Source organism: Danio rerio, chromosome 2 (assembly GCF_052040795.2).
Source record: "Danio rerio strain M-AB ecotype USA chromosome 2, GRCz13ab, whole genome shotgun sequence".
Classification (NCBI taxonomy): domain Eukaryota; kingdom Metazoa; phylum Chordata; class Actinopteri; order Cypriniformes; family Danionidae; genus Danio; species Danio rerio.
Genome location: NC_141022.1, coordinates 31,633,887 through 31,652,850, shown reverse-complemented (window position 1 = coordinate 31,652,850; position 18,964 = coordinate 31,633,887). Strand labels below are relative to the sequence as shown.

General features: G+C 34.4%; 1 protein-coding gene across 1 annotated transcript; it reads left to right on the top strand.

The window, feature by feature from the left end:
- Window positions 1-13: 13 nt before the first annotated feature.
- Window positions 14-18,666, top strand: zgc:56556. The gene is given in 9 exon segments (NM_200331.1): window positions 14-129; window positions 329-474; window positions 3,008-3,157; window positions 5,336-5,750; window positions 5,972-6,034; window positions 9,597-9,718; window positions 9,893-9,959; window positions 12,524-12,663; window positions 18,174-18,666. Coding segments are annotated over 9 exon segments (1,320 nt in total). The 5' UTR covers window positions 14-60; the 3' UTR covers window positions 18,322-18,666.
- The last annotated feature ends 298 nt before the right edge of the window (window positions 18,667-18,964 follow it).

Sequence of the window (18,964 nt, the reverse complement as noted above, 5' to 3'; positions counted from 1 at the left end):
CATTAATAAATCTGTCAAATGCTATCGTAGCTTTAGAAAAGCATAAGAAATCTTTAAAATATGAACGCACCCCCTCAGAAACGCGTTTATCCTAAACTGCCCGTATGGATTGTGGAGGACCATCACGAGGTAGACAAAGGACGTAATTTCAGTTCATGTTGATTTAACGCGAACTAACTACCAACAAATTCGGCAAAACGAGTAAAAAATTATGATGAATAAAGCCAAGAATTAATAAAAACAAAACTGGAACTTTCAATGATAGATCACTATTTAAACATGTAAACAATTACCATTTAATTGTACTGTTACCTTTTTTCTGTTTTAGGTTGTCCAGCATATATATCGTGCCATTGGGTCTAGACATATTCCAATGAAGGGCATTAAAATGGTTCATTTGGACTCGCACCCTGATCTCCTCATTCCTGTGAATATGCCTGCTGATACAGTGTATGATAAAGAGACTCTGCTCAGGTGAGTTTAAGGATTTCAACAACTTTGGACACAAGTATAGACATTTATAATAAACATTAAAAGTTGTCCTTATTTTACTAAGACCAATTGTCCCTGGTTTTTCCCAATATCTGAAAATAATGTGTTGTTTCATAATGATTGTTTAATGGTGATTTTAATTTAACAAATTAATATAAATTTTTCAATATATAATGTCTGTTTTCATATATTAATGCTGTAAAAATTGACAGTCAAGTTATAATTTTCATTCATTCATTTTCCTTCGGCTTAGTGCCTTTATTCAGGGGTCACCACTGTGGAATGATCCCTAACAACATTAGGGATGGCTGACGTGAAATTGACGTTTCGACAAAGTGTCGAGATCCCGAAGCGCAAGTGTTTCGAAACACTGCACCGAAGCATGATCCGAAACACCTAGGTCACGTGACTAAAGTGTTTCGAAACACCTGCGTGTGCACGTGGAAACTGTAATTCAAATTAATTTTGAGTTCGAATCCCGACTAGTACAAAAAGTTTATGTATTTTAATCATGTTACTGTTTTATGGTGTAGTCTAAGTCTAGATAGGATAAAGCTGCGGATACACCATCAATTTAGCATCATTTTTGTAACACTGTAAAACAATAATTAATATTTTTACAGTACAGTGATGGGGTTAGGTTTTGAATAGTCGTTAATAAAATACAATGGGAAATTTAATTAATAATATAAATAAATATTGTTAACTTCTGGCCACAACTTTATCTGATCTAGCAAAAACCCTGTTTTATGACCAAAACAATACAAATTTATTTACAAGGTGTTTATTCGGATGTCAGAGCAATGTCGAAACAAAACGATACAAAAACAAAGCATTACCAACTGGTATTAAAGCATTTTAAAAATAACTGTATCAGCCTGGATTCATACCCACTATACCCAGATGGTAGTCAAAAACTCTAACCGCTCGACTAAACCACTTGTAGCTTCATAGCTACAAAGTGGGTTTTAATACCCCAATCTGCTCAACTGTTCTTTGCTGAAGCTGTTTCAGTGCAATACAAATAAAATGACCACTAGGTGGCACCGTAGACTGGTGTTTCGAAACGTTTCGAAGCTTCGACACAGTTGCTTCGACTGTTTTAGTGTTTCACGAAGCCTCGCTTTGCCCACCACTAGACAACATTTGATTTTCAGGCTATAACAGCACATTCAGCATGCAACCCCTGATGGAGCTGCCAAATATCATGTAATTTCAGGACCGTGTTAGTTTCAAATTTCAGTTTTTAAGTCAAAAAGTAAATTATCAAAGAGGTTCTTTTTCCCTGTTACAAGTTTTGTTTCTCTTTTCATGTGTCACAGAAATGATCAATCTACAGGTTATTTAGTGCAGTAACACAAGTAAACATGTTTAATCGACAGAAGTTCCTATGGGGACAAAAGTAAAAAAAGTTTTTTATGTCCCACTACTAATAGACCTGCCTTATTTTTCAATTCCACATTAGTTGTCAGTGTTTTGACTCATATGTTTTATAAGATTAATGCACTTTGGCCATAATAATAAAAAATAAATAAAAAGATTATAGAAAATGTTAACATTTTGCATTGGTGGGTTGCTTTTGAAACATTTGATGAAAGTGAAATTTAAAATGAAAATGCTGCTTAATTGTTTTTGCAAAAATACAGGACAAATATGTTTGCAGTTAAAATTAACAAGGTTATTAGCTGATGTATTTAAAATCAAGAAAATTAAGACAGTAAATTTAGCAAATATAGTTTTATTGATATTTTTGTACCAACTTGTGTGTTACTTTGATCCCTGCTTATGGGGTCAAAAAGAACTATGTGCAACTTTTGTTTAAAGTGAAGTTATATTGGAGTTGTTCTGCATTGATACAAAAAACACCTGATTTAGATAGACCACTGTTGTGAGTTAGCAACCACAGCAAAAAAATATATATTTCTGCTAAAAACATTATCTTTTAAAATGAGATTTTTAAGAAAAAATGTACTTTCACCGCTGCTCTCCCCCTCGCTCCTTGTGTTAATTAAAAAAAAAAAAAAGCACAATAGTGATGTTTTTCCAAGTGATGGGTTGCAGCAGGAAGGGCATCCGCTGTGTAAAACATATGCTGGATAAGTTGGCAGTTCATTCCGCTGTGGCGACCCCAGATTAATAAAGGGACTAAGCCGAAAAAAAAATGAATGAATACTGATGTTTTAACTTTAGATGATTTAAAAAATGATGGAATAAACCAAATTATCAATTATCTGTTCTTTTTTTTTTTTTTTTTTTTTTACTTGTTACATTATTGACAGAAAACACAACGAAAACTGTATGGTCCTCTGTTGGACTGTGTTTTGAAATATGTGCCATTGTTGCTGAAGCAAAGCCTGAACAAATTAATAGTCTGCATAAATACTCTGTCTTTGAAAGACTGAGAAACTTTAAAAGGCAACTCATGCTGCTGAGACTAAAGCCTGCTGATATTTGCTCACACCAGTGGTTGTAACAGTGAATATGAGACTTGACATGTTTTTGTTTGCTCTTGCAGAGAGCTGAGCATTGAGAATTGGATTATGCCAATGGTGTATGCTGGACACGTGTCCCACGTAGCCTGGCTGCATCCATACTGGGCTCAGCAGATCAGAGAAGGACAGCACTGTATGTGTGTGGGGAAAGATTCATCCACCACCACCATCAGGTCAGGAGACGCACAGCAGCATGTAGCCATGAGATGGCAGCAGACATTCACTCATGACTACTTTAATTTACTTTTAATAGGGATGAGATCTCCACACTGTCAGATAACACTGTACTGTTAGAAACACTCATACATGGGGTCGTTCACATATCCTGATGTTGAGCTACTATCCCAAATATTGTTGCATATAAACACAATAAGAGGTAGTGCGATGGCTTAGTGGTTAGCATTGTTGCCTTACAGCAGGAAGGTTGCTGGATCGAGTCCCTGCTATATTGTCCGTAGTGTATGTGTGTGAATAAGATTATATGGGTGTTTCCTAGAGATGGGTTGCAGCTGTAAGGGCATTGGCAGTGTAAAAACAAATGCTGGATAAGTTGGTTGTTCATTGCACTGTGGCAACCCCAGATTAACAAAGGGACTAAGCTGAAAATGAATTAATTAAACACGATAAGCAGACGTGTTTGACCACAGCTTTCTCTTTTTTTAGAATCTCTCCCATGGTACTCAAACAGGGTAAATAAGCGGTTTAATTATTTAAGGAATGAAAAACCTAAAATGAAAATTTACTCATTATTTACTCACCCTCAAGTTGTTACAAACATTTTAGATTTTTTTTTATTCTGTTAAACACTAAAAGAAGATTATTTGAAGAAAGCTGAAAACCTGTAACCACTGACTTCCATAGTAGGGGAAGTACTGTAAATACTATGGAAGTCGATGGTTACAGGTTTCTAGCTTTCTTCAAAATATCTTCATTTGTGTTTAATAGAGGGGGCGACGCAGTGGCGCGGTAGGTAGTGCTGTCGCCTCACAGCAAGTAGGTCGCTGGGTTGTTGGTTCGAACCTTGGCTCAGTTGGCGTTTCTGTGTGAGGTCGTTTCTGCTGTGGCGACCCCGGATTAATAAAGGGACTAAGCCGAAAAGAAAATGAATATGGTATAGCTGGAAGGGCATCCGCTGTGTAAAACAGATGCTTTTCCAGGGGTCAGATGCTTGTTCCTGGAGGGCCGGTGTCCTGCAGATTTTAGCTCCCACCCTAATCAAACAAACCTGAACAAGCTAATCAAGACCTACTAGGTATACTTAAAACATCCAGACACGTGTGTTGAATCAAGTTGGAGCTAAACTGTGCAGAAAAACCAGCCCTCTAGGACTGAGATTAATGACCCTTGCTTTAAGCTAAATAAAATAAATGATAAGGCCTTGGTTGGTCAAAAATTCCAAAAATGGTCCTGGAGTACATTTTATTACAAAAAAAATTAAGTTATTAATATTAATTTTAACTATGTTTACTTTGAATTATACAAATAACATTTTAAAATAAAACTTCTTACATTCAAATTAGTGTTACTGGTCATCCAACTCAGTAGGTTATGTCTAGGCCCACACGGAATCTGCATGCGCAGAAATCTGCAGATTTCCGTAGAATTTAAGCCCGTTATTGAGTCTATTTATTTACTTGTGTGTGAATGGTTGTTAGTTTATATTTAATCAGTTTTTCAATTAATTTAGTAATATTATTGACAAACATGAAAATGTCCATATGATTTATTCACAATACAGTTTGTACTTTACAGTGCAAAGTAATATGTTCTGTATTTTAGTAGATATATACGATACTTGCCTTGTTTACCAATTAAGTTAATTTAATTGGATTTGCATTGTGAACATTTATTAAAAGTTTAAAAGGTATTATTGTTTTACAAAATTCTCCGAAGAAATAGCAAAACATGTCTGCAGATTCTGTCTGGCCCTAGTTATGCCCTTTCACACACACACACACACACACACACACACACACACACACACACACACACACACACACACACACACACACAAAACTAGGATCTTAGAACTGTGGCTGTGATACTGCAGCCTCCATTATTGCAGGATAAGGATTCTATTCTTTTTACAAAAAAAAGCATTTTCTCTATTCTAGATAATTTAGATCTTTTTTTAACCTATAATTCAGATACATTTTCCCTTTTTCAATTAATTCTAGTTTATTTGTATAGAGCTTTTCACACTAATTGTTCTAAAGAAGCTTTAAATAAAAAGTACATTACAATCAGAATCAAAAGCAAAAATTGCTTTTCCTCTGCTCATGTCTTAAATTTACAAAATAAAAACCCATTTTGTTTTAAGGACCCTCGTGAAATCCCTTCTCACTTTGCAGGGTGACAAGCAAAGACGATTACTTTTTGAGTGACGCTCTTTACGTTCCTCTGGATCACCTGGAAAACCCAAAGGAGTTACATTTACACGTCATTCGAGTGGATCCTGTCGTCAGCTCACAGACAACTAAGCTTGAAAGTGGACAAAGCAGTGCTAAAGTACCTAAAGCAGCTCAAACGCAGGACGACATGCAGTTAAAAGCAGTCACCCCTTGCACTTCCTCTTCTCAACCGCCTGATGGCAGCGCTGCATCAGGAAACATCAGCGAGACAGCCAAGAATAAAGCCGATGATGGGTCAACAAGCTACATCACAGACAAGCTTTTAGCAGTCATTGAGCAAACCGACCCTTTCATACTTGACATTGACTTGGACTTTTTCTCCTGTAAGAACCCTTTCAAGGACATGTTCTCGCAGGTGGAGTGAGTTAGCACAACCATTGTTAAATGTAGTCCATTTTGTTTCTTCAGACATGAATTACTTCTCCATACATTTGACACACTTAGGTTGTAACTTACTGATATAGAAAAACACTAATAGAAAAAAATGGAAGACGTTGATTATTTTGTTTAATTGAAATCTTCACAGCTTATATGGAAGCAATATCTATTTGTCTGTTTTCCTCTGCTTTTTTACAGGAAGAGTTTGCACTCCTGAAAGAATTATACAGTTTCAGCAAGCCACAGCAGGATCCTGATGAGGTAATTAAGATTGTTAATCAATTGTACTATTAATTCATTCTGTTAATTCATCCGTAACAGACAACATTCTGTTAACTATGGGCTGTTTACAGGTAGTATTAATAAGATGCAGTTTTGACAATCTGATCACGAGTAAACAATACTATACAGTAGGGCTGCACAATATTAAAACAAATCGGACATTGCCATGTTTTGTTTTTCTGTAATATAGTTCAAGTCAGAATTATTAGCCCCTCTGAATTATTAGCACTTTGTTTATTTTTTTCTCAATTTCTGTTTAACAAAGATATTTTTTTCAACAAATTTTTAAACATAATACTTTTAATAACTCATTTCTAATAACTGCTTTATTTTAAATTTTCCATAATGATAGTAAATAATATTTTACTAGATATTTTTCAAAACACTTTTATACAGCTTAAAGTGATATTTAAAGTTTTAACTAGGTTAATTAGGTTAAATAAGCAGGTTAGAGTAATTAGGTAAGTTATTGTATAATGATGGTTTGTTCTGTAGACTATCGAAAAAAATATAGCTTAATGGGGCTAATCATTTTGACCTCAAAATTGTTTTAAAAAATTAAAGATTGCTTTTATTCTAGCTGAAAAAAAAAAACAAATAAGACTTTCTCCAGAAGAAAAAATATTATCAGACATACTGTAAAAATTTCCTTGCTCTGTTAAACATCATTTGGAAAAAAAAAAAAAAAAAAAAATATATATATATATATATATATATATATATATATATATATATATATATATATATATATATATATATATATTTATCAGGGCTCGAAATTGCGACCATTTTGGTCGCATATGCGCCCGAAATTTTATCTATGCGACCTTAAAATATATTTGGGAGCATTTCTGCGAGTGCCTAAAATTGTTGTGTGCGACCAGTTTTTACTGCAAAATGTTCACCACATGCGCGGATTCGGGAGACATTCACGCAGAATGCATCTCTAAGCTATTTATTTGCACTTGGAACGTGAAAAGCAGCGCTCAGGAATGGTTTAAAACAGTTGTCATGCAGGGCCGGATTAACCAATGGGCCTTATGGGCACAGGCCCAGGGGCCCGTGCGCACTAGGGGCCCCTGCGAGGGGGGAGAAAAAAAGACAATTTCGGAGTGTCTTTTTAGGCTAATTGCAAATAGCGCATCTAGTTAGACTAAGCTATTCTGGGTTTACGCCCATCGATGCCTGATTGATAGAGACAAGATGATATATACTCATATATATATATATAGTTTTTTTTTTTTTTAAATCAAAGGGGGGCTAATAATTCTGATCTCAACTCTATATTGCGATATGAATGCAATTTCACTAGATGACTTAAATAGCGGTACAGAAATTGAATAATCAAATATAGAATAACACTACATGGCATCTTCATTGTATAATTAATTCACTAAAATATGTTTAGGCCTTAAAAACAAGACATTTTCTACATTATGGTAAAAATTCCCAATGACTTCATGTTCTGAACTGTGACTCCTGGTCAAATATAATCCCAATTCTAAACTGCATATCCTGCTATGTGACTATTGTGGATGCGCACATTCTGATATCGCTGTTAAAACAATATATTGTGCAGCCCTACTAAACAGTTACAAAAAGGATCTAAAATGTTTCGAGCCTTTCCAGTTTCACACACTTCAAAAAGTGCATTTGGCTACTGACTGAAAATGTGATTGTTAAGGGACATCTTGTGATAAAGCACTCAAAAAAGAAGATATTCATATTCATAATTTGTTGTGTTGCACTAAAGCAAAATTTTTATTTAGCTTGAATTTCTGCTTAAAGATGAGCTGCATAACTTGCAGGATTTCTGTGGGATTTTAAAAAGTCTGAAAAAACAACCTAAATTTAGGGCCTTAAAATCTTTTTAATTCACTAAAGTATTGGGCTCTACAGTATGTCTTAAATAATTAAAACATTTCTCTTTAAAAGTTTTAATTTCCCCAAGTACATTCAAATGCTCCCAATTGTCCTCCAATGTTTTGCTGTAGGTTTTTTATTAAGTAACAGTTTTGTTTAGTTTTTTAATATATTTATTTTATTTAAAAAATAAATTCAGGCACTCATAAAGCTGATTTTTAAGTAGTCATTCTTCATTATTGTTATTCTTCTGGTCATATTTTGATGTTGTAAACATATGGGCTGCTTGGTTGGTTTATAGAAACCGTGATGCATTTCTAAATATTATTTGATCAATAAAGACAAATAATATTAGTAGTAGACATGGGATAACAGATTTTAAGGTTTACCGAGGTTTGAAAAAGTCAAGGTTTTAAAACCGCAAAAAAAGTTATTTTATACCGCTTCCCAGGTATATGAAAGTTTTGTTTAATGTGTTGTAAAGAAATCAGTGTTTTTGAAACTAATGAAGAGAGCAGATATTAGTGATTTATTTGAATTATTTAGCCTGTCATGTTTACTGTTTTAAAATATTATAAATGTTTGCTAAAATAAAATGTATTTTGTTCAATAGGGGAAAAAGTTTTTTTTTTAATGTATTTTATTTTTTTTATTCAGACATTCAAAAAGAACTTATTTTAGAGCAATGATCACAAAACCGTGAAACCATAATGTTTTTTATCCAAGGTTATATTATAATACCATCAGAAACATACACCGGCCCATGCCTAACTGGTAGTGTTTTTATTTTCTATTTGCAGAATAAACCACATAGAAATCTGTGTAGAATCTTATTATCGTATAAACATATTTTATACTAAAGATACAATAAAAATTATTACAAATGTGAAGAAAAAAAGCTTTATTTCCAGATATGAACGAGATTCTAAAAATACAGAACACAGTAGGAGGAAAATTACAGATTTTTTTTTAAGTAAATGGAATTGTAAAAAGGTCTATTGCAGACATTGAAAGTCAGGGAATTATTGAACAAGTCATGGAATAATAGGTACTTTTGTTTTGACATTTTACTTTCAATTCACCAAAAAAATATTTATTGCATTGTCTCACATTCTTTGCCTGTTGTTATTGTTAGTCTATTTTTCTTCAGTGACAATTTATTCTTTTTCTGCTTATCAACCGGCATTCACTCAAGTCAAATGCAGTCACCAGGCTGTACCTATTAAAATGCTCCATTGTTTTGTACCTGCTCAGTGCTCATCACATCAGCTGCTGTTTTTCTGCTCATTATTCACCTTATTTTGCAGTGTGGAAAGTTAGCTCTCTTTTTTTTGCAAATGTGTTTGGACTTCCGATTCATTTGGCATTATGGGTAAATGGCTAGAAATAACAAGTGTCAGTAAATGGCCAAACTACCTGTGCTTCAAATTCAATACATGAAAATTAAATAATTAGAAAATAGCACTTTGCAACATCTAGCAGCATAACATGCTGTATGGCTCAAAATGAGTACAAGTGATTAGACTAGGGGTCACACCACGTTTATGTGAAGAAAATTAGATGGATGGGTCAAGGAAATTCAGCTTTTCAGGAGAAAGCCGGGGAATTTGACATTTGGCTTAGAGTGGGAGTCCTGCAAATAACAGTCTTTACACATCCATGTGTGTTTGGTTTTCAGGAGGAGCTTTTAGAATGTGTGGAGAGACGCACGCGTCAGCTTGAAGACCTGGAGGCTGCGTTCGCTGACCTGCTTGAGGATGACGGCCAGGAAACTGTTGAACGTTTAGCAGCAAACCCAGGGTACACATTACTGCTGTCACTGACACTGTGTTTTGTGTATTTTTTTTATTATTATGGCTTCATATCAGTACACCACTGGCCTTGATTTATTACTGTACATTGTCCGTGTTCATTTGATCAAGCAGAAGATGGCATGGCTTAATGCATTGATTTTTTTTTTCATTTTCTTTGCAGAATGAAATCTCTTTTCAGACTTGTACACAGTCTTAAGAATCGACCATCACCTCCGGACTATGAAATGGTGTGTTTGTTTTATATTTTAGTGGATATTTTAATCATGCTTTTAGTGTATGTCATTTCATATATCCCAAATGGTGTCTTTTTCTTTATTTTTTTTGAAGAAGAAAAATAGTATCTATAACTTCAGTGACCTCTTGTTTAACCTTCATATTCTTTTAATAAGTTCCTCTGAAATAATCAGAACCCAGCCGGCAGCTGATATTGAATCTTTATCCCTCTTTTACAGTAGAGTACTCATTCATTTTTCAGACATTTACCTCACATCTATTCTAGTCACGTTGTTTCAGCTTGGGGCCAATTTGACACTGAACAATGTTGAAAAATACACTAAAAGAAATGAGAATAAGCATCTGTTGGGAGTGTATTGCTACATGTAAACTGAGACAAATTAGAATTTTAGGAATTAGTTCATTTTATGAACTATTAACATAAAACTAGTAACAGGCATGCTTTAAAGTTTGAAGTTAACAAATCATAATCATCAAAGTTTATAAAGCTAAGAATATTGATTTAGGTAATGTCTTTGTTTATGGTTGAGCCCAATTACTCACATGAAATGTTGAATTGAGGGAATAAAGGTTTTATTTGCATTTCTTTTACAAAGGTGTGCTAATTTAAAAGGTCTTAAAGGTAGAACATAAAACTACCACTATCCGTTATCAGCAGTATATCACTCTAAATCAGAGATGTCCAAAATAGGGCCTGTAGGTCAAAGTTGGCCCATGGTTACCTTTGATTTGGCCGGTCATCCCATCTGAGAAAAGAGGGAGGATGATAGGAAAGGTTTAGATATTGTCATTTAAATTTAATGTAACCTTTTATTTGTTTGCTTGTTTTATTGTGAAGCTACAAAAAATCGAATTGAAATTAAATGTTTCAATTTAAATGTTGTGATTTAGTTTAAAATGTGCATACTGTCACACGACAGATAGAGGACAGTGAAGAGACTTTGGTGAGCGGATTGAGGCAATTGATTCTGCTTGCCTATTATATTCAGCATTGAACTCCACTGTGTTATAAATGTGATTGCTTATGTTTTTGCAATAAGTTATAGTTAAAAAGTTGTACTGCATTAGATAATACAATTTATAGTAACTCTTTCTATTTTTTTTAAAGTATTATAAAGAAAATTACCCATGGCAACTTTAATGTAAAATATTTTGGTATTTATCTTCGACCCACAGCTCTCAATGATATTTAGTTTTTGGCCCTTTATATAAAAAAGTTTGGGCACCCCTGCTCTAAATAATCTGGTGTTGGTATTATTTAAGAAATTTTGTAATTATCTTCAGTATTTTCTTTAGTATTAATCTTAGGCATATATAAACCTAAAAGTGTTTTTCTATAACTTTTAATCTTACTATATACCATACAGTGTATTTAGTTCCCTATATTTTAATTAATCAAACGTAAATCACCACACTACCCGATAAGTTTTATGCTATGACCAATTTACTTCAAATGAGTCCCAAGGAAGGTCGGCACTTAATAATTTACTAAACAAATCACAGGAGAAAAGGAAAAACAAACATCTCGGCTGTGAGCTTTCGTCAGTATGTGGTAAGCGGCAGGCTAACAAAGGCACACAGTGATTTATTTAATAAATTATTTAATGCAGACCTTTCTTTTTGGTACTTTCCATATTTTAATTAAGAATATGTCAGCAACAGCAACCCTATGATTGATGAAATCATAGCTACTGCATAAGTTTTTATGAAAACCTCTGAAATGTTAATCTAATTATTGAAAACATCTACAGTTATTAATACCCATATTACTTACATTAAGAATTAAATGTAAAAATAACAACAGTATAGCAAACATGCAACTTGATGCTTTCTATAATAATTATTTAGGCCTATCTTTCCTTAAACTCTTATTTTACCTTTTCCTTACTTCACAATAAAGACTATAATTTGTAGTCCACAAATCTAAAACACTGATGTGTCCACAAACACAAAAAATACACACAAGCGACTCTAATGTTGAACATCAAAATACTAAACCATAGATAACTAATTTCCTAAAAATGCACAATAACACACACTGCTCATTGACTTATATTAGAATGTAAGTCTGAATTAAATGCATGTAGTGGGTACAGAAAGTATTCAGATCCCCTCAAATGTTTTACTCTGTTATATTGCAGCCATTTGCTAAAATCATTCAAGGTAATTTTTCCTCATTAATACAGACATATTGTTTATGTAAAGCACTTTGAATTTGAATTTGAATTTACCATTGTGTATGGAATGTGCTTTATAAATAAACTTGCCGTTCCTTGCCAAACTTACTATCTGCAAAAATGTCAACAATTCTGTGCTTTTCTGTCAATATGGTGAGCTGTGTGTACATTAATGAGGAAAAAAATGAACTTAAATGATTTTAAAATAACAAAGATTGAAATTTTAAGGGGTTCTGAATACTTTTCGTACGCACTGTATTTTTTGAAAGCTGCTGAGTGTCTCCAAACAGAACATGAACGATAGCAATTTTGCCCCTCTGGGTTTGTAGTGCTGAGGCTCGTCTCACCTGATTTATTTGTGCCTGTGCTGTTGAGTCTAGGTGCATCAAGCAGGCTTGACCTGTGATTACTCCGAACTCCCACACCACATCAGCAGTGACGAGGAGATCCAACAAATGATCACGGCCGTGCAGCTCTTCCTAGAAACCCTGCCGAAACCCACCATAGTCACTATATCAAGGTACATCAGTCATTAGAGCACATATAGACATCTGTTCTGCAGCTTCTTCTCAGAAGTACATCTGATCATTTAAACTTTCACTCATGCTTTGTTACGTTCTCCAAGGTTAATGGAATCATTCAACCAGAAATGAACCTGTCATGATTTATTCACCCTCCGCTTGTTTCAAATCTTTGGAGTTTCTGTCTTCTGTTGAACACAAAAGAAGATACTTTGAAGAATGTTCAAATTCAAATCAGTTCAATTCAAGTTTATTTGCATAGCGCTTTTCATGATGCATATTTCATAACATCACTTTGCTGTAAGAAAGCATTATACTTTTCGGTAACACTTTACAATAAGGTTCATTAGTTAATGCATTTACTAGCATGAACTAATCATGAGCAACACATGTACAGCATTTATTAAGCATAATTGAACATTTACTAATGCATTTTTGACATCCAAGTCCATGCTTGTTAACATTAGTTAATGCACCATGAGTTAACATGAACTAACAATGAACTACTGTATTTTCATTAACTAACGTTAACTAACATGAACAAATACAGTAGTAAATGTATTGTTCATTGTTTGTTCATGTTAGTAAATGCATTAATTAACTTTAACTAATGAACCTTATTGTAAAGTGTGACCTACTTTTCAATTAGGAAAAGAAGCGGTTATCAGAAGTAATGTACTTTTTGCAAAAATGTAAAGTTATGGGATTTCACATCACATAGGTACAGTAATGATGGTATTCAAGCAAGATGAACATGATAATAAGCAGTGATTAAATTCTGTTAGGGAAAATATAATGTTTCTTTTTTTTACTTTATTGTAAGTACATTATGAGGTCCTCACTGGTACTGTCATTCTATATTTGGTTGGTACTAGAAGGGATACAGCTGTGGCCGGAGGTTAACGAAAGTACTTATACTATTTATTAAATTACTTTTTAATCATATTTTATTATTGCCTACCCCAAGCCTAAACCTAGACCTCACTTTATTGTAAAAATATAAATATGTATATAAATATGTAAATATAGATATGTAATAATATAAATGTTCATCTATAATTGTATTTTTTGATTGTATAAGACTAAACTTTTTCTCATTTTTGTAAGGTAGGATTATCAAATTTCTTTCTGTTATGCTTAATAGCAGCATAATGAGAGAGATTTTTTGAGAAATTATTATAACTTTTCTTGAAAGTCAAGTTTACATACAATAAGATTATTATGCCTCTGAAAAAAGCTCACATGACAGTGTGTGGTTTTGGAAGTTTCTGATTGGCTAATTGAAAACATTTGAGTTAATTGGAGGCACAACTGTAGATTAGTATTTAAGGAAATCCTCAAATACACTGCTTCCTTTTGTGACAACATGGGAAAATCAACAAGCCAGAATCAACATCACAAAAAGACCAGATTACAATTTGTTAAATTACACTGGGAAAAAGAATAATTTTTGGTGACATGTCCTGTGGTCTGATGAAACTAAGATTGAACTGTTTGGCCATAACGACCAGTGTTACATTTGGATGATAAAGGGGAAAGCTTACAAGCCTAGGAACACCATCCCAACTGTGAAGTATGGGGGCGGCAGCATCATGTTGTGGGGCTTTTTTTGCTGCAGGAGAGCCTGGTCCACTTCACAGCATAGATGGCATCATGAAGAAAGAACATTATGTAGAAATACTGAAGGAACATCTCAAGACATCAGCCAGGAAATCAAAACCTGGCCACAAATGGGTCTTCAAACAAACCATGACCTTAAGCATACTGCCAAATCATTTAGAATGTGCTTTCGTGAAAACAGAGTGAATGTTTCGGAGTGGCCATCACAAAGTCCTGATGTCAATCCTATAGAAAATTTGTGAGCAGAGTTGAAAAAGCTTGTGCGAGCAAAACAGCCTACAAATCTGACTGTCAGTTCTGTCAGGGGGAATGGGCCAAAATTCCTCCAAACTATTGTGAGAAACTTGTGGAAGGATACCCAAAAGCTAGAGCTAGAAATGGACAGCAATTGCTGTGCATATAGCCCATTGAGGAAGTAAACCATTTAAAGCTTTATTAATACATAGCAGGTACACTGTAGTATTTTTAGTTAGCCAGCAAAGAGAAGATCAAATTGTGGGTGATATAATCATATTTTCTGGACCTGGTATTAACTATAAAGCTGCATTCTGGTCTTACTTTGATTATTAAAGATGTAGGGCTACCAGCTAATAGAGCCTTACAACAATCCAGTGTCAGATTCATGATCACAAGAACTAGCTATTCAGCATCAGAAATGAATAACATACTCCTTTTTTATCACTTGGCGATGTTCCTAAAGTGACAGCAGGCTGTTTTTGTAACATAAACAGCCTTGACAGCCATAAGCACCTGGTAGCTGTTGACTTCTATTGTCATTTGTTTTGTCAGTGACTACCAGTTTCCAGCATTCTTCAAAAAATCTTTTGTGCTCAACAGAAAAACAGGAAGTCGTAACTACTTGAGGGTGAATAAACAATGGCGAACCGTCCCTTTAATAATATTGGCTGATTTTAGAGATTCAGATTTCTTGTTTTGATTTTGGTCTGCATTAATATTGTAAATTTGGATGTAATGAGTGTTTGCAGACTGGCTGCTGGTCCAAAAGCAGATGCTTGTATGTGTGCAGTTGAGACAGATGGTGTTGTGTGAGGCTTGTTTCTCAGTGATCTGTTAGCATGGTTTTTAATGAGTAGACTTAACATCGCCCTCATCAATCACACTCTTATCTGGGGGAAGCAAAGGGGAAGCGCAGCCCTTCATGGAACATGGGAAGGTTTTTTTCCATTTTCTAGTCTTTTAATACCCAATGTAGACAGCACATCACCAGGGCCGGCATGCACCATTTTGATTGATATATTTTGGGAGTGCTAAGGGTGTAGAATGTAAAATATTCATATATGGTTTTGCCATTAATATCAGGATCCTAAAAAGACTTTAGACCTTAAAAAGCTTTTGGCCTTAAAAACTCTTCTTCACTGAAATATTGTATTGAAGGTCTTAAATAATTTAAAACAGGTCCTAATTTTACTTTGTCCATGTAAAGCTACACTCTCGGGTCAACACCCATCTACCAGTGATCCCTCTCAGAAAATATTTTAACAAAACTCTTATTTATCGACTTGGTTTAATTATCTTTCTCACAATAACATTTATTCAACAGTTCTCTGTGTATTTATAGACCATATATAATGAGGACGCTGACCTGAATAGACTGTTGTGCATACATTTAAATTATTATGCATGTTTTTTTGTTGTTGTTTTTTTAAAGAAAACTTATGTTGAAAAAAAAAATACAACTAGCATTTGCTTGTTTTGACACATTCTTCAAATTAGAGTGATTCAAAATGAATACCACAACTTTGAAAATCTGTAAGTAATCAAAGAAACATGATGGAACCTTTTGTAATTAATCAATGTGAAGAGCACTTACAATTTTTTTTTTTTCAGTAGAAAACAAGTTCACAGATGTTTAGTATGACCTCCTCCAGAAACTCAAGTGACATCAACCCGATACTAAAATTTGTTCCACACTCTCTGTAGCATCTCGGGCACTACAGTTTGGGTGGCTGCAGTTATTCCTTATTTTAGTTCCTCAATGTGAAACTTCAGAGCTTCCTTAAATCGACAACAGAAAGAGCTTTGCTCTCCTTTTCTTCCTTGCAGAGTTTTCGATTTTCAAAGTTGTGGTATTCTTTTTGAATAACCCTGTATTTAAGAAAGTAACTGATTTTATTATTTTTGATAGGGCAAGTAAATATCTTTTCTGCATTGTTTAGTCTTGTATAAGTCTAAAATGTGATTCATAATGTTCTTAAAAATGACTTAAAGTCTTAATTTTGGCTTTGTAAAACCTGCAGAAAGTTGATGTGTGTGTTTTTTTTTTTTTTCTAAATTACTGTAAAATGTCTTTACAGATATTTTATTATCATTTATACAGCTTAAAAATGAATAAATTTAAGAAAATGATTTTTTTGAAGTAATTTTAAATATTTCGTTTACATCTATAGATTTATATATTTATACATTTACCTATTTTTATGTGTACACAAATTTGTTTTCCCAGTTTTAACTTCAGAAAAATGTAATTTTTTTATTGCCAGCTTATTTCATTCATTCATACATTAATTTTCTTGTCGGCTTAGTCCCTTTATTAATCCGGGGTCGTCCCAGCAGAATGAACCGCCAACTTATCCAGCAAGTTTTTTACGCAGCGAATGCCCTTCCAGCCGCAACCCATCTCTGGGAAACATCCACACACACATTCACACACACACACACCCATACCCTACGGACAATTTAGCCTACCCAATTCTCCTGTCTCGCATGTCTTTGGACTGTGGGGGAAACCGGAGCACCTGGAGGAAACCCACGCGAAAGCAGGGAGAATATGCAAACTCCACACAGAAACGCCAACTGAGCCGAGGTTCGAACCAGCGACCTTCTTGCTGTGAGGCGACAGCACAGCACTACCTACTGCGCCACTGCCTCGCCCGCCAGCTTATTTATAAAACATTATTATCACTGGTGCAGCCGGAAGGGCATCCGCTGCATAAAACATATGTTGATAAGTTGGTGGTTCATTCCACTGTGGTGACCCCTGATTAATAAAGGAACTAAGCCGAAAAGAAAATGAATGAATTAGAGCATATTATCACGGGTGCACTTAAATGCACATAATAACTCAAAGCATGCAGCATTGTCTTTAAACTGCGACATTTAACACATCATGTGTTGTTCCTGTGAAAGCATGACAGTTCCTGTACCTTTCAGAATAAATACAGTATTTGAGGATTGATAATTGCACTAATCTAGAGATGCCCAAATTACGGCCCGCGGACCAAAGCTGGAGAAAATATTTATTATTAATTATTTACTGTCTATTTAAATTTAATGTAACCCTTAGTTTTATTGTTTAAAGCTATCTGGAATTAAATGTTTCAGTTAAATGGTGTAAATGAGTCAGATTTTGTTTAAATGTAGACTTTATTGAGCAAATGAAGCCAAAGGCAGATTCTGTTTTTCTAGTGTATTCAGCACTGAACTCCACTGTTATAAATGTCATTGTTTGTTTTTATTGCAATAAGTTATCATTAAAAAAGTTATACTGATTGGTTAATATTCTTTAAAATAATGTTTTCTATTTATTTTGAAATGTTAAATAGGCCTAAATTACAAAAATAACCATGGCAACATTAATTAAATATAGTTTGGTATATTTACCTTCGGCTCTTAATGACATTTATTTTTTGGCCCTTCATACGAAAAAGTTTGGGCACCCCTGCACTAAAGCATATCATATTTACCTTTTGTTACCTTCCACTTCAATATCAGTTTTTCATATACTGTTTCAATGACTCACATTTGGTGCTTGGTGAGCATTTATTTTATGCTCTATACGGTTCAATATAAACGTTTTCAGTTGTAATAAAATCAGAAAAGTATGTAGTAGTATCAAGGTGTTTCCTGAACTTCTATTTGTTCTTGTCAGATCCAGTTTGGATGAGTATTGTCCAGCTGAACAAGTGGATTCCATCCAGATCAGAATGCTGAACATTCTAGAGTCCCTCTTCGGCTGCTTAGATGTTCACAGAGATTACGAATCAATACCAGCAGAGAGCACATCACACACCGCATGAGGAGAGAGGTTAAATTCATCATCAGCTGTAGCATCTTTTTTTTTTCCAATGACTGTTTTCAGATGCTGGATGCTGCAAAGCTTTTAAAACCATGCTGAGATTTGCCCTGCACTCTTTTGCTGTTGAGTGCATCTCTAACAACGAATGTATGGATGTGAATGGAAAAGAAAATTAATTTCCAGCTGGGAAATGGGCTTTTAATTCAAGAGGTTTTCGTGTATATGTTTGAAGTGCATTCATTCATAATACGAGCCCCTGCCACTGTAGAGTGGATATACTGGAAAACCTTGGTAATAATGTATCTGTATTGTCGCCAGAACAACAAAATAAAAAGCCCAAGATTTCCATATGAATTCTGTGCTGCAGTCATTCATCCCCAATGCATTCAGGCTTCAGTTTGAGAATAGCAGATGCATTGATATAAGACAGCACTTTTCTCCTCTTCCTGTGTGGCCGCTGGTGTTTCTGCTGTCTTTGTCTGAAGCCTGATGTGGATACCAATTCATCTGAGCTTTGTACTGCTCCACACACACAGACTTCTAAAACGCCCCCCCAAATATCCCTGACCTGACTCTAAAACACTGCATGCTGAGCAAATGTGCATGCAGAGGAATATTAAAACCCAAAATTTAAATGCTAATGT